Source organism: Ptychodera flava, chromosome 22 (genome assembly GCF_041260155.1).
Source record: "Ptychodera flava strain L36383 chromosome 22, AS_Pfla_20210202, whole genome shotgun sequence".
Taxonomy (NCBI): domain Eukaryota; kingdom Metazoa; phylum Hemichordata; class Enteropneusta; family Ptychoderidae; genus Ptychodera; species Ptychodera flava.
The window spans coordinates 8,418,788-8,440,789 of NC_091949.1; the positions used below are offsets into that span (position 1 = coordinate 8,418,788).

General features: G+C 40.3%; 1 protein-coding gene across 3 annotated transcripts; it reads left to right on the plus strand.

Annotated features, from left to right (window-relative positions):
• The first annotated feature begins 1,109 nt into the window (after positions 1–1,109).
• Positions 1,110–21,949, plus strand: LOC139122606 (arginine-binding periplasmic protein-like). 3 transcript variants are annotated; one of them, XM_070688160.1, is made up of 9 exons: positions 1,110–1,225; positions 3,041–3,084; positions 3,482–3,585; positions 4,094–4,143; positions 4,603–4,698; positions 12,653–12,829; positions 14,024–14,160; positions 21,101–21,323; positions 21,866–21,949. In XM_070688160.1, exons 1-9 carry the CDS (start codon positions 1,180–1,182, stop codon positions 21,889–21,891), a joined length of 903 nt encoding a protein of 300 aa, XP_070544261.1. In that variant the 5' UTR covers positions 1,110–1,179; the 3' UTR covers positions 21,892–21,949. The 3 variants fall into 3 exon arrangements, with proteins under 3 accessions (XP_070544261.1, XP_070544260.1, XP_070544262.1); XM_070688159.1 differs by lacking the exons at positions 12,653–12,829; positions 14,024–14,160; positions 21,101–21,323; positions 21,866–21,949 and adding exons at positions 5,191–5,367; positions 6,976–7,112; positions 7,827–8,049; positions 9,000–9,227 and having other exon boundaries at positions 1,141–1,225; XM_070688161.1 differs by lacking the exons at positions 4,603–4,698; positions 12,653–12,829; positions 14,024–14,160; positions 21,101–21,323; positions 21,866–21,949 and adding exons at positions 5,191–5,367; positions 6,976–7,112; positions 7,827–8,049; positions 9,000–9,227 and having other exon boundaries at positions 1,141–1,225.
• Positions 21,950–22,002: the final 53 nt, after the last annotated feature.

The window sequence follows — 22,002 nt, forward strand, 5'->3', positions numbered from 1 at the left end:
CGGCCTGGGGGGGGGCGGCAAAATCTTGTCGCCGGTGTTCAAAAAAATATAGGACCCCCCCCCCTGCATTTTTTGTGAAAAAAGATGAACCCCCCTTTGTCAGACGAAAAAAATTGATGAACCCCCCCCCCCCCCGAAAAATAACCAAAACCCATATGTCAAATTACCCGCATGGTTTGGATTTGAACTCCGGTACGCGGCGCACTTTATTCGTGTAGCAGAGATGCCAGTGCACAAACTTCTCAGCCACATCCATTGAAACGTCTGTTAATTAGGACGACTGTAAGGCAATTTTTAACTTCATTTCCATAGACAACTCATGTCCATGGACATTGTATAAAGTAAACTTTATTGGAGTGGTTCGCCAAAGGCAGCCCTCCGGTTAAGAGGGTCATGGGCCATTACGTAAAGTCAACTTTATTCTAGTGGGCCACCAAAGGTGGCCCGCTGGTAAAGAGGGTCGATCATGGCCATTGCATAAAGTAGACTTTACTGGACAGGGCCGCTGAAGGCGCGCGGCCATTACCATTATTCAGTGCGTGATCCCAGGGGTCCCTCAAAAATGTTTCTAATACAAGCCGCGGCTTCAATTGGGAATTTTACAGTAAGATTGCCGTGGGGTATTACATAAAGTCAATTTATTGTAGTGGGCCGCCGCAGGCGGCCCGCCGGTAAAGAGGGTCGGATCATGGCCATTGCATGAAGTAAACCTAATTGGAGTGGGCCGCCAAAGGCGTCTGCCTGTTAAGAGGGTCATGGGTAATACATAATGTATATTTATTGTAGTGGGCCGCCGAGGCGGCCCGCCGGTAAAGAGGGTCGATCATGGCCATGGCATAAATTGAACTTTATTGTTGGTATTATGTTTTAAAAATGTGGTGACCCCCCTTTCCTACCAGTGAAAAAGCGATGACCTCCCCCCCTTTGTGGATTCCAAAATTACGATGACCCCCCCCTGGATTTTGCCGGCCCCCCCCCGGCCGTAAAAACTGAACGGTCCCTAAAACACAACCGGTAATTGCTGATCAGCAAGATATACTTTGTGTCCTGACAATGTTTAGCTCTTACCTTTGGACTGATGTGTCCCTTGTCGTATTGCCTATGTTCGACCTTTGCTTCAATCGAAGGTTATAACAATAGGTTTGTACATTTCTCATCATTGACTCGTTGGCATCAGTCATGGCGAGCAGTACTGTCGTCGGCGTTCTCTTCGTCTCCGTTCTCCGTAAGTCGTTATTCCATTTAAATTTTCTTTTATGCATTTGTGTACCGATATACATGTTTCAAAAGCAGTTTAAGAAGTATTTTCACAAAGATATGTCATAACTTTTGTCTGCTCAAGAAGCTGTTTTCCTAACATATTTATTCTCTTGTATGTGTTGGTTTGGTTGCACAGTGAAGACGCATCGAAAAAAATGTTGAACGGCGAAGTATCAAAAACTGTAAAGCAAATATTTGACGTTTTTCACTATTCTCCAAGACTTGCCTCGATCAAGTCTGTGGGCATATAAATATCGAAACAGAGTAAACTGAAGGAATCAACTTCAGCAGACTATCGCGTAAATGGTGAGGTGATCGCCAAATTGAAGCAATATACTTTGGCAGACTGTCGCACAGATCATTGGGTGAACACAATGGCCCACAGACCAGCCAGTAACTGCTGTGTAAAAAGCCAAGCGAACAGGGCCAGTCTACCATGCTCGATACTTTTCTCTCAGCTTTGTATCGGCTTTTGTCGATACAAAGCTCTACTTAAGATTTCGAGAGTTCGACATTTTAGGCTTCGTTTCTTGTGACAATTTTCAATTATTGCGGTGAACCAATTTTCCAAGTCAAACAAGTGCACGAAAGTTTACTTGAGATGTATTACTCTACTTTTCACACTTTCTGGAGATGTATCACAATTCTGAGGCTACTCAGAGAGTTTTGAATTTAAATCGCTTTTCAACCATTACAGTACAGTGTTTTCTTAATCGGAAAAATATATATCAATACATATACATTTCTACCAAAGATCTCTCATCGAAATAATATTTATGACATCTCACCACTCAGAATCTTTAGTCTATTTGCAATCTTTGTACATATACAGGGACGACAAAGTTAAAAAGAGAGCTTTTTAAATGTACACGTCAGCATCCATTTGACGACCAGAGCAGCAAGACCTCAGAAAGGGTTGCTCTATTCATTCATCCACTTTTTATAGGTCGCGATGAACATAAGTCACCATGTTCATCATACAAGACTTGTGCATTGCATAATTCTTGTGAAAAAAGGAACAAATTTGCCCGTTGAAGACTTCCTTGCTGTCAAAATATAGCAGTGCAAACGGAAGCAAAAAGTTGCTGCAGGTGTAGGCGTTTGTTGATGTCGGATTATAGCAAGTAAATCGAATTGTGGGGATTTATTGATTTCCAGATTGAGATTTTCTTATTCAAGGGAGAATCAGGGAGGTTGATCGGCCCTCTTTTCATGTCATCGCTGGAGACGAACTGTTTGGACCTTGCATCGTCTGAGTGACCACGCCAGATAACGTTCGATATTCGATGCCCTTTCTATCAGGGGGCACGGTACCTTTGATCAGACAAAGGCCATGCTTTTGTGATTAAATAATAATACTTCCGATTAACCAGTCATCAGATCACATGTACATGTTTCGATTTGTGGCATAGCTCCAAATTTTATGAATATTAACTAGCTTGCAGAGTTGAACGCGCAGACTGGGGATGAGTCTCTTGGAGAACATTGTAAAAAACCGCAGGAAGAGACGCTGTGACTTTCGGGGGATGGGGTGGAGGGGGTTGCATTTAATCGTGCCACAATAGATTGATGACGGAAATAATGACAAAAATATTCACTCTCACAAACCCATGCGCACATCTCTAAAAGCATGCGTTTGTCTGTCGTCGAAATACAGAGACTATTAAAGGGAACTAAATAGAGGAAATCTATATTTTGAGTTCTTTCGCTCGAGCATTTCTGCTTTGGCATCACAGAATTCCCTAATTAGACATAATTATTAATATTTTCAATTTTATAGTCCAGGGAACGTTTGCTTACCAGGGACTGCTGGCATTCCTAATGGTAAGTATTACTGAATTTCAAGCCGACGCAATGTGAGACGAATGGAAAATGATGTATGTGCGAACCAGAGGTATGGAAAACACTTCCAGCGAATCGGTCACTGCGAACAGCAGCTAGGCCGCCAGGTAGTTGGGCCGTGCATTCATCATTGTAGATAGTGCGCCGCCACTGTTCGGTGTCACGTCACCTACTTGTTGACAAGACGATAATATGCATCGCCCGAAAAATACATAAATCACAAAAGTATATTTAGGTACTTATCAATGCCAAGTCACCCCTATGTATATGAAAGCTCGCAATGCAAAAGACATTCTGTCAGGCAAAAAAAATGTGAGTTATCTTGTACGCACGGAATCCTGCACTTTTCCTTCCATTTCACAATTTGTGTCTCTTAAAGTCTTCCTCGAAGAAGGCCGATGAGGCTGGACGCGGTCGAAATGAATTCAATGAGCCGTGGTTGTTGGCAACTGGTATGGCTGTTGGTAAACCATACGAATATCTGTAAGTTTTATATTCATATTATTGCGATACTATTGATCAGTGTTGACATCCATTACATCACACCTTTGTCAATACTAGTGAAATTTGTGACGTCATCCCTGATTATTACTAGTGATAATGTATCCGATTATTGTGGCCCAAGATGTATATAACACAAGCAGTCGATGCTTTTCAGCGTATTGAGCTTTCGATCTGTCATGGACGACGATCTTCATCGGAAAGACAAAAAGAAATGAATAGCTGACACTAGATGGCGGTGTGATCAACTGATTGGAAATTTGGGGTATTTCAAGACCCAATGTAATAATTGCACATTGGGATAAAAGATGAAGGGTTTCTTCACTTTCATGTTTTCTATTTAGCTATTCTAATCTCTCTCACAATTTGTGCGCAAAATCGTTTTATCCACAACAAGTAGTCCAACCAAACTGACATCATATTGCCAGTATCCTATGACACTATTTCCAGTGTTGTTTGAAATAAAAGCAACGGCGTTTTTGTTGTGAAGGGACGAAGACGGCAACATACAGGGATTCCACAAGGATCTGGTAATGGGAGGTATGTTACTAGCGTTTTTCGCTTCAGTTACAATATCACTATAATCATAGCAAGCTCACTGCATTTGTCATGCATTCAAAGAAGCAAAATAATTTGCCACTTTAGATATATATGTAGTCTTAGGTTCTTATCAGTATTATGAGATTGCAAGCACACAATGTATCCTTGTAATTACAATGAAACTTGAAATAACATTTTCTGGCCAGACCTTTATTATTTCGCAGACAACAACACCGTGACCGTTGACGGGGGATTCCTTTTCAAAAGTTTAATATTGTGCATACTGTGATGTCACAAAAAGCGATAAAGTCATTTCAGGTGTCTATATTTCGTGTATATATATATATATATATATATATATATATATATATATATATATATATATATATATATATATATATATATATATATATATATATATATATATAACACATATATATGTCTCGTCCTCATTTATAGTCTGTAAAGAAGCTGGACAGGATTGTGATGTCATTTATGACGACTACGACAATTGTTACCATCACGAAGAGTCTGGTAGCGCCGTAGCCGGAGAAGGTGCGTACGCAATACTCGTGCTATGTGCTGTCTGTCCATTGAATCGCAAGTAAAGCCTTTAACATATGACGTACTTCTAATTATTCCACCTTTGCTTGTGAAATTATCCTCTTCGATTGGTGGAATCATTTTCTTCGCATTGGTCGACAGTATATCGGACACCTTGCAAGCTAAGCTTAGCCTTTGCACTATTCTTGTGTTGTAGTCATTCTGACGAACATTTACTGACGCGCTTTAGTGATTCATCTCCATCCGTTTGTCACTATCTGCCTATCTCCTCTTCTCTTCTGACATTGGGTCTGTCTGTCTATTTGTCTGTCTCCCCTCTGTCTTTCCACCTGCCTCTGTCTCTCTGCCTTTGCTTGTCTTCGTCTGTCTGTCTGTCTGTCTGTCTGTCTGTCTGTCTGTCTGTCTGTCTGTCTGTCTGTCTGTCTCTCTGTCTCTCTCTCTCTCTCTCTCTCTCTCTCTCTCTCTCTCTCTCTCTGATCGTAGGCATACTAGCTCAATGGTATGACGCGTGCATTGGATATTTCCGAACACCTCAACGTGTTCCCTTATTCAGTTTCAGCGTACCTATCTACAAATCTGACAACCCGTATGGAGAATTTTACGTCCTGAAAGGCAACCCAAAAGGAGTTGACCTTGCTGACGTCACCGGAAAACGCGTTGGTACGCTGGCTTCTAGTTTTTACATTTTTCGTTTCTGGCTAATGATAACGTATTTTAGCTCAAACGAACTGTCTTTCAGTACGCATATCTCCCAGTATTTAGTTTTAACCAACTTTACTGTACTATCGTTCTGAATATAAGATTCCAGCATACAAACATAAAACACAATCAATTATTCTTGTAATTTCGGGAGTACAGTTTCCTTAGTGTTCAAAACAGTTTTATGGAGTTCCAATGTGACAATCAAATCTTTCGACGTTTTTAGCATACCCTGGAAAATACGTTATCATAAGGGCACGAAGTCAACCCCAAAATTACGTTTACTTCAACCCTCTCTTGTTTTAATAATTTAGATGGAACTATTTTCCATGGGTGGTTCACATGTAGGTGGTTCACATGATCATCAAAGGGTCTCCTTGCCTTCTGATCCTGTCTATTCGTATAACGCTATATATTGCGAATAATTAGCCATCACCGGAGGGGAATTTTCTTCAGATTTTTCAAAATGCCTTTCCACAAGACATGATATATTAGTCGATATTCAGACACGATAACGTCTGGAAGTTTTCTAAAAGAATAAGAAGAGATTTTGCTCATATCATGCAAAAAAGCACGCTAAGGCAGTTCGCGCCTCGAAATTTAAAGACTTAAACTTTTGCTCAAACTTCCGTCAAGCAACCTTTCAACCGTTCCCTTTCGAGACACAGAATAAAAATCGAGGATAAACAAAAAGCGAATTACCCAATGTTTAACCATATTTGAAATTCAAAATTGCCATAATGCCTGTGCTATCTATATGGGGGAAAACAAAATTCCCAGTTGTCACAAAACTGCTATGAGCAAGGGAAAATAGTACTACCCCATATGCTTCAAAATAAGCCCTAACATGTGGTAGTCCAAAACAATGTTGTAAAACTTTGGGAGTCCGAATATCTGTTCCCGAGGCATATTCTTACATTAAGTCATCTCAAATTGGATTTTCCTAAATTTATTACAATTTATAGCAGTTACTTGCTTCAAATAGATGTGAATTAACCTCGGAAACAGATGCTTACAAACAAAATTAAGGATTTCAGAACCTCGATAGTGTCTGCAAATTAGTTTGAGTTTTCTTGCAACCGTTTTGAAACTATAAGTCAATTACATGAGTTTTCTTGTTCTGTGAAAATCTTAAAAAGTGACGTTCCCTTAGAGTCAACAGATGTAATACATTTAATGTCAAATGTCGATAAAAAGATCATTATCCAATCAAACGATTGATTGGATGCATGTTTGCCATTTAGGATTTTAAAAGATTACTTATAAGATCTCGGTGTTTAAAATATTTGAGGATAAAAGAAAAATAAAGAGGTAAGTCAATACTTTCTCACAAAATCGACAAAAATTAGTTCTCTTTTGAGGTTAGAGTGGCTTTACCCTTACGAAATATGTAATACAAAATACATTCGTCACTGAAGAGGCATGTCACTCCTGTTGCTGGTAATTAATCAGTACCTTAAACAACGCCCACAGGACGAAATATAAATTACATTTTCAAACGTACAATAAGATGCATTGCTTGTCGCCAGTTTACTGGTAATCTGACTATCATACCGACTTTGATATTAGCTTTCCTGAGCGGATGGGCAGCCGATGAAAAGTGTCTCGCTCGCGATGGTACAGTCGACCTGAGTCCCTTGCCCACCGAAAGCAAGGTCTACTTGAAGAAGATGTACAAAGTTTTACACCTTCTCAGAGCAGGGGAGGTGAGTATGATTTCATTTCTGACAAGACATTCATGTACTATGATGTATACTATGTCGTATGTCGTTTTTCAGATTATGTGGTTTTGCCCTGTGTTGCCTTTACTTATAACACTTTCAAACGGACACTGAAATATAGCTCCGCCTTTTCTTGTTCTATAAAACAATGACATTTCTCATACTTCTTCGAAAATTTCACTGAAATATAAACTAGGTACAAACCTGTGAATGAAACTATCCATTGAAAGCAATGCGGTACTATAGTCATCGCGACGTAGTTGTACCGGAGTTATCGCGAGATTCCGGCTCAAACTTACAAACTGCCTTCAGTCCATACATGCTCAGCTGCCATGCTGTTATACAACTTGGTTTAGACAGCGTATGATCAGAATGCGGTCACACTAGGTCAAAGTGATTAACATGAAAAGTGAAACATGCGTAATAACCTCTACTCTTTTAACAACTTCAACGTTTTAGTGTTTTGTTTCCTGACGCCCTCCGTTGCGTCACGTAGCTGGAGCATCGTGCCATCCATGCGGTAATTCGTTCTAATAGACATTACAGTGTCGAGGTCCACAGTTTTGTAAGCTATGTGTTCATGAGGTGTATTGTAGCGGCGGTTTGCATTTGGAAGTAGGAAATGAGCGATTGGCTGACACCAAAGAAACGATCAAATTTATGCAAAACTCATAATATTATGGACTCTCTATCATGAAGGTTGACGCAGTTTTCGTGCCGGCCAAAGCCATGCCCGAAGACACTGACGACCTGGAGAAGCTCGGGTCGAGCGTCGAGTGTTCCTCCGAACACCACGATCTCTCCGTACACAACATCTTCAAGAAGGGAAGTCGTGCTGTGGATTTGTTCAACCGAGCCTTTGAAAGTTTCAAGGCAAGCGGAAAGTACCACAAAGTGTGCCATGAGGCTGAGATAAAACATGGTATGCTTTCCTTTGACATACTTTGCTTAAGGGTATTACAGTGTTGCCGGTTCGCCATGGTCGTGATCTGATTACATCATGTTTCCTGAGATGACAGTAGATTTTAAAAATGGTGAAATTGACTGATCACCCCAGTTCTCACCCGTCTCAATTGTTTACCAGTTCGTCGCAGGATTGACTACAAATTTTGCAGTTAACTTCCAATGCTGTTCACAACCAGACTCCTGCGTTCATCAGTGATCTGCTCCAGCCCTAAGCTTATACTCAAACTGGTACACTCCGGTCATCCACCAAGAAACTTTTAACATCTACAACCTACAAATTCATCACCTATGGTGGCCGTCCATTTTCATGCGCTGCACCTAAACTATGGAATGCACAACCACTCAACATCAGAGAATCCCCAAACTTTGAAAACTTTAAAAAAAACGCACTTGTTCTCTAGAGCATTTAGTGTGGTGTAGCCATTGAACGTCATTTAGCAAAAGATTGGTTTTTTTTTTATTTTGGCACTATATAAACTTTTCTGGTTGACTGATTGATTGATTGATTGATTGATTGATTGATTGATTGATTGATTAAAAGTGATGATTGACAGAGATAGACAGAGTAAGGGACGGACCAATATAGCTTTGGAGGAGGGTATTCGGGATTTTAGGGTAGATTTTTCCCTTCGAAAATTTCGTTTCCCCTTTCAGATCTTGCATTGCATACTTATTTTTTTCCCCGAAAATTTGAAATTTCCACAATTTTTGATATTGCCTTTCAATAGAACATTTCTGTTTCAATATTCAGAAAGGCTGGAACTAGTAAGCAATTTTTAATTTTCTCACCGAGTTTTCCATGCTCAAAAAACACCCTCCAAATATCTAATGATCCACTTCTTAACGAAGACAGTTTGGTTTTGTGATATTCTTCACTAATGTTACCTTTTTGCATTTGTTTCGTAGGAGGCGTCGTGGATTGTGTGCTGTAAGATGACAGAGCGACGTATAGGCGGCATTGGATTCGCATTGCTTTGATTTTTTGGAAATGAATAAGGAATTCAATGTCAATGGCTAAATTGTGATAATCTTGAGGCTTGAAAGATGTATTGGTGTACAGCAATGAATGCGTTTTCTGAATATTTACTGAAAAATGAATCATCATCAAGTCTAGTAAATGGACATTAAGCAAAATAATTTCATGAAAGTGTTTTATTTTGAAATATTTCTGAACAGGTCTATCCCTCATATAACTCTTTAGCTTCGAGATCGTCATGTGTCTTTACAAGACGTATATGGCCAATTTTACCGAGTTAGCGTTCTTCACTCTTTTACTGTATATGCTCTGTGGCGAAAGATAGGTGTGTCGTTGCCGGGCAACTGGTCGGAGATTGGTTCTCCTGAAAGTATCTTCGTTTCGCATGTACTTGAACAGACAAAGTATTCATACCAAATTAATGCCAATTCACTTTGTATGTTATGAAAGTGCAACAAGTCGGATTTCCTGCTTTGCCGACTACGTGAAACCATCACTAATGTCGGATTCCCATAACAGGTCAAAACTATATTTTATTTGAAAGGTGAAAGAGATGTTTTTCCATATGAGGAGAGACGAAATGTAGTTTTGATTTCTATCTTTCAAGCTGGCAGCATGCACCAAACTTCGCGCCGTAAACTTGTAGAGTATATTCCCTGTAAATTGTCCACATATGTCTTGTACCCGGGATATTGTAGTGTACAATCTTTCACATGTATCTATGATCCCTAGGTAGTTATGTTGTGTAGTGCAAGAAGACTAACCTCTCAGTGTGATGATGTATGTCTATGCTCAAACAACTTCCTTGGAGGATACGTTGATTGTCTCTCTCACGTTTCTGAGTTTGTCATGTTCTGAAGCACGCGATTGTTTTGTCGTGGCCCACTCGAATTAAGGTATATAGAATGCACCGCAAGAACACTATATTAGAACAGATATTAGAACTCTCAAACTTTTACATTTGTTTTCTGATCTACTGCTTGTGATGGCTCATTTTAAAGCTCTCGGAGTAAGAAAAAAATGACAGTCTCAGTTTTCCAAAATTGTATTGAGCATTTCCAGATGTTACGGGAGAACGACCTCTGGAATATCCGTCTCCGTGGCAAATATTTGCCATGGAAAATCGCTACATGAACAATCGAAAAGTTAGTCATAGCATTTTATCGACTTATTTGTTAACTAGCATATCGGCGAATCAGCAAACCAATGCTGACAAGAGTCGTCCTTGAACGTTGACGTCATCTGGAAGGAAACCTTTAACACTTTCTACTCGACAAAATGGAGGAAAGATAATGTATATGCATAAATAATGGAACTGACTTACTTTAAAAAGACTCCTTTTTAATTCATCCCCTTGTACTTCGGGTTTTGTTCTTAATACATGTCTACTTCTGTGAAAAGATATGGAAAGAGTTCCTTTATATAAACTTACTAATAGAAAAATTTCCTGCCGTATGTTTTATGGATCTCATTATAGGCATATAGAATCGAGGTTGGCCAGGAATTGTTCGGGATCTGGTAGACTGTTGGATTGCAAGAAATGAAAAAGTAGGCAATGACACAACAGTTAATGCATGCTTAATTTATATTCATCTTGGAAATTATGCAAAGCCTCTTTGCAAAGCAATATGAATTGAAATATTAGTAAAATGGTAAAATTAGTAAAATAGCTCCGATACAAACACACAACCACCTAATGTCATACACGACCCATTGTCACTAGTGATTTTATGAGTTTCACGACATGCTCTTTTGTGCTCCCAACGAACTTCACGCATTGCGAAATCAATTCTGCGAACAGAAAGATCTGGTTCAGATATCCACTCAAAGTCTAATGGCCACTAGGTTTACACACCATCCGTCAACTTGTACACACTGCCGATGCCGCATAAATGCAATGCTAAGAGATGGTGGACGAAGAGTTCAAACAGAACGATGGCCTGTCCGTTCACGTTCCGAAACAGTGTTTCCATAATACCCATGACGTCACAAAATCTGTTCAATCGACTTCTTAGAAATAATAATTAATAATGTTAATACCATATGAAATGACCAACATAATGGATTAGGCTACGATAGGCGGAGAAATAGATGACTAATAAAAAAACAGACGTCAGAAGTGCATTCAACTGGAATAACCCCTAGATATCTTGATGTTACGAGCTTATGTAAAACACAACCGGTAATTGCTGATCAGCAAGATATACTTTGTGTCCTGACAATGTTCAGCTCTTATCTTTGGACTGATGTGTCTCTTTTTGTATTGCCTATGTTCGACCTTTGCTTCAATCGACGAATATAACAATAGATTTGTACATTTCTCATCATTGACTCGTTGGCATCAGTCATGGCAAGCAGTACTGTCGTCGGCGTTCTCTTCGTCTCCGTTCTCCGTAAGTCGTTATTCCATTTAAATTTTCTTTTATGCATTTGTGTACCGATATACATGTTTCAAGAGCAGTTTAAGAACTACTTTCACAAAGGTGTCATAACTTTTGTCTGATCAAGAAGCTATTTTCCTAACACATTTTTTCTCTTGCATGTGTTGGTATGGTTGCACAGTGATGACGCATTGAGAAAAATGTTGACCGGCGAAGTATCAAAAACTGTAAAGCATATATTTGACGTTTTTCACTATTCTCCTACACTTGTCTCGATCAAGTCTGTGGGCATATACAATAGAGTAAACTGAAGAAATAAACTTAAGCAGGCTGTCGCGTAAATGGTGAGGTGATAGCGAAATTGAAGCAATATACTTTGGCAGACTGTCGCACAGATCATAGGGTGAACACAATGGCCAACAGACCAGCCAGTAACTGCTGTGTATAAAGCCAAGCTAATAGGGCCAGTCTACCCATTCTCGATACTTTTCTCGAAGTAGGGCGTTGTAGAACTTTTGTCGATATAAAGCTCCACTGGAGAGTTCGAGAGTTCGACATTTTAGGCTTCGTTTCTTCTGACAATTTTCAATTATTGCGGTGAACTAATTTTCCAAGTCAAACAAGTGCACGAAAGTTTACTTGAGATGTATTACTCTACTTTTCACACTTTCTGGAGATGTATCACAATTCTGAGGCTACTCAGAGAGTTTTGAATTTAAATCGCTTTTCAACCATTACAGTACAATTACTTCTAATTATTCCGCCTTTGATTTGTGAAAGTGCCCACTTGGATTGGTGAAATTATATTCTTCGCACAAGTCGACAGTCTGTCGAATACTTTGCAAGACAGCCGTCGCACCATTCATGTGGTATCGTCATGATAACGAAAACTTACTGACGCACTTTCATGATTCATCTCTGTCTGTCACTATCTGCCTATCTCCTCTTCTGTTATTGTCATTAGGTCTGTCTGCCTTTCTTCCCTCCCCTCTGCCATCTCTGCCCCGCTGTCTTTGCTTGTCTGTCTGTCTGTCTGTCTGTCTTTCTTTCTGTCACTTTCTCTCTTCTCTCTGTTTTTGTCTGTCTGTTTCTGTCTGTCTGTGTCTGTTTGTTTGTCTGTTTGTCTATCTCTGTCTCTCTCCCATATATATATATATATATATATATATATATATATATATATATATATATATTGACTTTAGGCATACTAGGTCGATGGTATGACGGATGCATGGGATATTTCCGGACACCTCTACGTGTTCCCTTATTCAGCTTCAGTGTACCCCTTTTCAATTCTGACGACCCGTATGGAGAATTTTACGTCCTGAAAGGCAACCCAAAAGGAGTTGACCTTGCTGACGTCACCGGAAAACGCGTTGGTAAGATGGTTTCTTGTTTTTACATATTTTTATTTCTGGTTTAATTCATATTAACTTATTTTCAACTGAAGTTTTAAACAGTCTTGCAGAATCCCGGGAATTAATCTTTATACTAATTGAGCTATTGCCAAATACAAGTTTTAATTCATCATGACTAATACCATCAGTGGTATTCTGCTGGTCTACAATTATGCTGAATGGAGTTACGCTTTTTAGCTCAAACGAATTCAAAATAACCTTCAGTACGCATAAGATCCCAGGTATGTTATTATAAAGGCACGAAGTCAACCCAAAAATTACATTTACTTTAATCCATCTTGTTTTCCATAAGTGGTTATCAATATTTCCTGATCCAGTCTCTTCTCATAACATTAGATATCGCGAATATATATTTAGCTACTACCTGAGGGGCATTTTCCTGGGATTTTTCAAAATGCCTAGCCACAGGGCTTCTGATTTTTAATAGTCGATATTCAGATAAAATACCCGTCAAGAACTGTTCTAGAAGAATGAGAAGAGATTTGGCTCGTTTAATGTCATGAAAAAGTATGCTATGGTTGCCTCAAAATTGAAAGACTCAAACTTTTTCTTCAACTTTCCCCTGGGAATCTTTCAACCATTCTCTTGCAAAGTCAATAATAAAAACCGAGGCTCACCATCATGATGCAAATTTTGGTACCACAGAACCAAATTACCAAACATTGAACGATATCTAAAATCCAAATGGCCGCCCTCCTTGTGTTATCTCTATAGGGAAGATAAAATTCCAGATTTTCAAACTATGCCGAGGAAAATTTAGTAACCCCATAAGCTTAAAAATGAACTCCCACAAGTGGTAGGCCAAAATATTATATATAAAGTTTTATTGTTTAAAGTATTTGAGGATAAAAGAAACATTTTACCCAACATAAAAAGTTAGTAAATACATAGTGAAGAGGAAAGTCAGTGCTTTCTTACAAAATTGACAGATGAAATAGTTCTTTTTGAAGGTTACAAAGGCTTTAGCCTTACGAAATAAAACAATAAAAACTCATTCGCCACATGTAGAGTCGTGAAACCCCTATTACCGATAATTACAGAGAACCTTAAACAACGCCCACAGGACGAAACTCTAATGACATTTTCAAACGTAAGATACATTTCCTGGTCGTGGGTTCGCTGATTATCTGACTACCATACCTGTTTTGATATTAGCTTTCTTGGACGGATGGGCGGCCGATGAAAAGTGCCTCGCTCTCGATGGTACAGTCGACTTGAGTCCCTTGCCCACCGAGAACAAGATCTATTTGAAGAAGATGTACAAAGTTTTACACCTTCTCAGAGCAGGGGAGGTGAGTATGATTTCATTTCAGACAAGACATTCATGTACTATGATGTATACTATGTCGTATGTCATTTTCCAGATTATGTGGTTTTGCGCTGTGTTGCCTATACTTATAACACCTTCAAAGGGACAAGTATAACTTATTTTATAACACACCACATGCTCATTCCGTGTCGCGATTCGCCAGAATACTTCACGTGACGAGAAAATAGATACGTCTAGTCCCCACCGGATCGACAAAAGTGACGTAAGAGGGTATTTTCTGAAAAGCTATTTCCCCAGGGAAATAGTTCTGACCAAATTTGGAAAAGTGCCCGGTCACGTGACCGTAGTGTCGTCTGCAGCACTTTGCAACAATGGCGGGTGACTAGCGCTCTTCCACTAAACGAACGTGGAAAACGGACGAGAACGTCGTGTTTCCAAGCATGCCATTGGTCCGCTTTTGTCGCATTTGCATGTCTCGTCGCAAAGATCTGCAACCCGGTTGGACAGTAGCCTAATTAATTAGTAGCCAACGAGGACTCGTCCGTTCCTTTCGTCGTCCCTCGTCTCATTATAATAATGGGGCACTGCTTTGTGTCACGAACAAGACAATTGACAGAAATAGTTGCAAAAAGGGACCGTTCATTGATGCGGTCGACGGGAGGGGATAAATTGCCTTGTTAGCGTTATATATTTGGAGCCTTGGATTGGCGGTGAGATTTTTAGATGATAAGGTTAACATCGTGAGTAGCACGACTTCCACAGGCCAGGAGGTAAATCATTCATTTTTGCTAACATAAAAATACCTATTACACGCACAATATACGGTGATAGTAGCGATGGCCACGCAAAAAAGAACCAAATAAACACTGTTGTGGGATTTTCCCTGGTGAAGTCTTCGCACTAAGTTAATGTGGCGCTGGGTGAGAAAGGCACACACATCGGCAACTACAGGCATGAACCAACGAGGTTGGCGGTACAGTTCTTTTGTGGCTTTATAGGTCTTGAAATATGCTATCACGTGCTCCATGTTAATGCGACACCGATTAAATTCACGATTAAATATTATGCGATCCATTCGATTCTGGCCAACAAGCTGACTCGCTGGAAACTGTCGGAAGAGGATATGTTCATGTATCCTTGATCAGCTAATAAATATGTATCATTCGGAATATCCAATTCCAGTCCAGAGCCGATGCCTGCCTGGCAGCAACTGAAATTGTCCGTTGTCATTTAAATGGCCCCAAAATCCAGACTCCCCCTGTTGTCACAAGTTAATTGGGTGCTCATCGCATGACACGAAAATGTCCGCTGTAAAAGTTGTGTTGTGGTTCCATTATTAGACGATATATTGCGTGCAACGTACCGTCAATGGTACATATTGCGTTTGGAAAAAAACTCCCTGTGTCCTCGGAGAGTTTCAATATCCTCCCTTGAAGGCCATCTCACCATTCTTCTGAAATAGTGCCACAACAAGGGTACCAAATAAGTAATTTCTGGAAACGGTATATATGCTAACTTGAAACCATGATGCTAGTGTATCTTCACTTAGGTACTTTCTTAACTAGATCAGTACCAGTAAGATACGATTTCTTGGTGTCATTGCTCGACGCTCAGAACAGTTTAACCTTGGATACATATCGGTGACGATCTGATTCGAAGACTCCTCAGTTTCGCCAGTTTGCATCCAGAACAATGCAATGAAGAAATACATCTTATTTTTTTTAAATTTGATTTAAAACAGGTGATAGGTATGCAAAGTAATTTTCCAAGACTAAAGGCGCCGTGAATGTATCGAGGGACTTTTCGGATTAAACAGGTTGCGCAGCCTACAATACTTGTAACACCCACATGCTTTCATAATGACAAATCCCTAGAATTACAGGAACACGATGGACAGGTGTGCATTTATATCGACACTCACTCACAGTCCTGCCATCCATCTGTCATAAGCGAAGCTATTCTCTGATTGGAAGGCATGAATCAAGCGCTACCGTGGAGGCAACACAGAGCAGCGTCTGAATATTATAATGAGACGAGAGACGACGGAAAGGAACGGACAAGTCCTCGTCGGCTACTAATTACTTAGGCTACCGTCCAACCGGGTTGCAGAATTTGCGACGAGACATGCAAATGTGACGAAAGCGGACCAATGGCATGCTTGGAAACACGACGTTCTCGTCCGTCTTCCACATTCGTTTAGTGAAAGATCGCTACTAGAACGTGATGTGCGTCCGGGATAGGTGACGACACATTCTCTGAAACAGATTTTCCAACATTTTCCAACATTCTAACAGCGTAGGAACTTGACAACATGAGCATGTGGTGTGTTATAAACCCGGCGGTGGCAGTCCCCGGGTTGGTGGGTACCCATGCTTGTTACCCAAGTTTGAAAAGTACCCCCTTTCCTAGAATATTTCTGAGAAAAACACCCCCTATTTGTGGCAAATCTGGGAGAAATTAGCTTTAAAAAACATACCCTTATTTTCGAAATCTAGGAGGTTAGTATGTTGACTTCCAGGCTTGACCCTGGAGGTTGACTTTGTATACATGTACATACATCACAAATGTTTGTCCTCACTTGATTTTAGTCACATTCATACACAATCATCTTCCTTATCCGTTTGGATCTGGAGTTCTCTGCTGGCTCCTGTGTGACAATACACCTCCCATCATCTACTGTCCCTCGTGTTTCTAGGATTCTTTGCTTATTCTTCACATTGTCAGTCTTTTTTCTGGATTTTGCATTTATGTTTTTCACAAATTCTTTTAGTTTAAGTTCATCTGGCTTAGCCAGCTCATACAGCTTATCTTCTACATGTAATGTAACTTTCATTATTATATCGCTGAACATAAACTCTCTAACTTCACCTCTGCAGTACAAGTATTTGGACCCATTGTTCTCGAATACATTAACAGTGATGACGACATTTTCTGCAACCTTGGAGTTAAGAGACAACGGTCTCTTATATTCTATTGTAGAAACTCCTTTCTTTCTAATCCTGTGGATTCTACCTAGGATGAAAGACTTTTTTCTTTCACATGGATGGCAACCTCATCAAATAGTCCGATCTGATCCGGTGAGATAGTTGCTGAAGTTGCTACTTGTATTTTTGTCCGTATCCTTTTCAGTCTGTCCGTTGACACCCCATGTGGGTTGCTGTTTAGTAGACTGACTAGCGTGCCTTTGTGAACTTCCCCAACTCCATGCACAGTTATTGTGCTAGCAAATTTTGCTGTAACTTCAGGAGGGCTTTCGTCAGAGTCTACATTCGCGTCATCATGAATTGTATGACGCAGATGGGCAGCTATCTCTATATCTATATCATCAAGGTCAACTTCTGCACCATTTTCAGTATACTCAATGTGATTATGTCCTACTTCTTCATCCTCTTCAACTCTGTCATTATTAACTGCCATTTGAGCACGTATGTTGGACTCAGTAGTAGCATCTATTATGTGAGGATGGTAGAACCACTGGTTGGCAGTGTTGTCAACATCAGTATCAGGTTTCACACCAAGTGCTCGAAGATCCATTTAAGCCTCTTGGAGACCTGCTTCCCACTCATTCACCAACTGATCATCATTTGGAAAGTCATACATATCTGGTGCAATATTAGGTCTGTGGTTTCCCCTGTGCCAGACATTTTCTCCTTTCCTATGTCTTCTTGGCATATCTGGACCATGTTCATCAGCCAGTATTTCCTGGAGACGATTCATGTTGGCACGATTTTGAAACATGTCAGCAATGGTGTAGTTGTGCTTGTTGACAATGAAAGATCCATTAGCAGAAAAATATTCCTAACAGCAGTCTGTTCCAGTCTGATCTAGATGTACTGCTTGTTCCACAGCAAAATCCCTGGTAGCTCTTATGTACAATACAGCATGATGACATCCAAGGCTTACATCTAGGAAAGTCTCTCGTGAGATGAAATGCTCTTTCAGAGTTAATGTGCCAGTTCTAAACATCCACAGTCTCCAAATCCTTAAAAAGTTGACCACATATGATGCATACTTAACTCTTGACAGGAGAGACGCTGACAAGGAATAGTACATCTCAACAAAATACCACACCAACTTCAGATATGCTAGGGTGCCACTGACATTTTCTACTGGTCCAGTTTCACCATTGTTGATTTGATCTAGGCAGTGTCTAACCCTTGGAAAAAGTACTCCCTGACAGCTTTCCCAATTCATTCTGTCCCTCCTGTCAACATCATCTTGCTGCAGACCATGTTCAATAATATCGAATCTGTCAAGCACTAACTGAAGGTGGTTCATGTGACAAACATTGCCACCTAAACTTAGTACCCTAGAAGCATGTTTAAGATGATTGACAAGTTTTTTAGCATTGTGGACATAATCTTGGTCACTCAGATTTACAACAAATGTTCTGCCATTTCTTGTAACAAGTTCACCACTAGCTGTAAAGTCGTCATGATCTATCTTGTATCTGTTCTCATACGAGGCAGAATTTATCAAGAACCTTATCAAGCAGAAAAAGGTCTCTGTAGCTCGTACTTTCAACCTTACATTTAGATACATAGACGATGTTATTTCATTGAATAACTCTGAATTCAGTAAATATCTCGCTATGATTTATCCTCCAGAATTGGAGATTAAAGAAACTACAGAAACGGCCTCTTCTGCTTCATATCTGGACATTTTACTTGAATTTGACTCTAATGGTCACCTTTCTACTAGGCTATATGACAAGAGAGATGATTTCAACTTTAGTATAATCAATTTTCCACACCTCATCAGTAATATTCCACTCTCACCTGCTTATGGGGTATACATTTCCCAGCTTATTCGATATGCAAGAGCATGCAGTTCATATGGTGATTTTGTAGAGCGACATGGCCATCTCTCTACAAACTGTTAAATCAAGGTTACACCAGAGCAAGACTTGTCTCTACATTCAAAACTTTTTTGGCAGGTATCGCAAGTTGGTAGATAAATACAATATCTCTCTTCGACAAATGATCACTGATGGCATCGGTGACATGGGGGCTTAGTTAGTGACCACTACCTATCTGACTAACAGATTGATATATGGCAGGTGCCACATGTGGGGCAGGATGCGCTTACTATTTTCGAAACACCTGACATCACTTCTTGGTCTTTTGGCCAGAGGTCCATATATCTTTCTTTCATGAATTTGACTTTGTTTGTGTACCGTCTATTTACTGTTTGTTCTGTGCTGTTTTGTGTCTATGTTTACAACTATTGTCTTACAAATTTTGACCTAGTGTTATTGGATTACGGATTGGTATGATTGCGATTATTTCACCATTGTTACCGAAGGCATGCATCAAGTGAAGCTTACGCCTTCGTGAATCTCCATCAGATGCATGTCCAACAAGGGGACCCAACACTGGTTGTAGATGTTGTTCATAGAGATCTTGTAATTCCGTCCACTGACGTAAGACAGTCTCATGGGTGAATTTGTTGCATGTGGCCTGCAGAAGCATCACCATAGCTTGTAAAGCAGGATGAAGGGGATTCAGCATGAGTGATGCTACTCTGAGTGATGCTACGTAACTTTGGTAACATTACTCAAAAACGGCCCTTTTCAGGGCCACCACATGTCAAATTGCAAAAATAAGATCTAGCTAGACTCCCGGGTCCAGACTCCAGTTTAATAGGAACATTTTTGAAATGGTTTGGACGAAAATGGTTTGGAAACTTACTTGATTTCACTTTGTGTGCTCCAGGAACACACCCACAGTACCCACACCTGAAACTCTCCTTTTCACAGACAAATTATGTGCATTCCGCACATTTGATGCATCTTCCCCGAAGTATGCCCCTAATATCTACAGCCGCCATTGCTCGTTGCAGTTCAAAAGCTGGCCGGGAATGCTGGGAGTTATAGAACACACTAAATTTGATTTAGGGGGGTTGGACCCTAAGTGATGGGCATGTATACGTCATATGTACATACAAACGTACGGTACTGTTTTTCATTTTCTTTGTGAGTGAGACTAGACCAGATTTAGTGTCCTAGGGTGATTATGAAAAGACTATCCCTACTCTCGGAGGTTACTCTGAAAAAGTACCCCTTTTTCTCGATTTCACGGACCTAGAATCTCCGAGATGACTGAAGAAAAACACACCCTTTTCCGTGAATTTGGTAACGCGCATGGGTACCCACCAACCCGGGGACTGCCATCACCGGGGTTATAAAACACCTATAGCCTGGTCTTTATTCGGGCTATAGCGTTCGTCTATTACCCCTCGCGGCCGTGTGTTACCAGAAACACATCGCTATGTGTTTCTGGTAACACACGGCCCCTCGGGGTAATAGACGGGCGCTATAGCCCTCATGACCAGGCAATAGGTGTTTACTATAAAACAGTGACATTGCTCATACTCTTCCAAAATTACACTGAAATCTAGACTTGGCACAGGCCTGCAAAGGAAACCATTTATTGAATACAATGCTGTACTATAGTCATCGCGAGGTAGTGGTTCAGGAGTTATCGCCAGATTCCAGCTCAAACTTACAAACTGCGTTCAGTCCATACATGCTCAGCTTCCATGCTGTTATACAACTTGGTTTAGACAGCGTATGATCAGAATGCGGTCACACTAGGTCAAAGTGATTAACATGAAAAGTGAAACATGCGTAATAACCTCTACTCTTTTAACAACTTCAACGTTTTATAGTGTTATGTCCTCTGACGCCCTCCGTTGCGTCACGTAGACGGAGGATCGTACCATCCATGCGGTAATTCGTTCTAATAGACATTACAGTGCCGAGGTCCACAATTTGTGAGCCATGTAGTCGTAAGTGTTGTTTGTGAGGTGTATTGTAGCGGCGGTTTGCACTTGAAAGAAGGAAACGTTTCCTCCGCCAACGTAGCAGAGCGATTGGCTGACACCAAAGAAACGATCAAATTCATGCAAAACTCATAATATTATATGCAAACTCATAACATTATGCCCTGACTATTATGAAGGTTGACGCAGTTTTCGTACCACACAAAGCCATGCCCGCAGACACTGACGATCTGGAGAAGCTCGGGTTTAGCATCGAGTGTTCCTCTGAACACCACGATCTTTCCGTGCATTACATCTTCAAGAAAGGAAGCCGTGCTGTGGATTGGTTCAACCCAGCCTTTGAACGTCTCAAGGAAAACGGAAAGTACCACAAACTGTGCCATGAGGCTGAGATAAAACATGGTATGCTTTCTCATACGTAGCTAGGTTTAATAAAAGTTCATGCAGGATGCGGAGTTTGCTGTCGTCCTGAAACATTGTCCTCCCTATGGCAACATCTGTCAAAGCGAGTTTTGCATAGCACAGTCACCTCCTTAATCTACCCAAGCTAAAAAAAATTACACCAACTTTGCTGAGGCGGTGGTGCATTTTACAAATATTGAAAATGACTCCTGGGGTGATTGTGGTAGAGCGAATAAGAGACGGACCAATAGAGCTTGGAAAAGGGCCCGGGTAGTCAGCATTCTAGGGTCAATTTTCGCGTGTGATAATTTCATTGTTTTCTTTCGGATTTTGCATTGCACACGTACTTTTCTCGAAATTTGCAAAAGAATACATATTTTTTGAAAATTCAGAAAGGCTTAAACTTCCAGGGATTTTTAATTTGCCTTTTCTATATTCGATAATCCTCCTAAGATCCACTGTTCGACTACGAAACGGAAGTCGTTTAGATTTTGCAATTTATCTGACTAAATTTTGCTTTTTTTATCTCATCTTTTCCGTAGGAGGTACCGTGGATTGTTTGCTGTAGGACGACTGACGTAGGTGGCATTGAAACCCGCATTGCTTGGAATTCTTGGAAATAAAAATGGGGTGCGATGTAAATTTGCTAAAATTGAATATTCTAGAGGGATGGTTTATT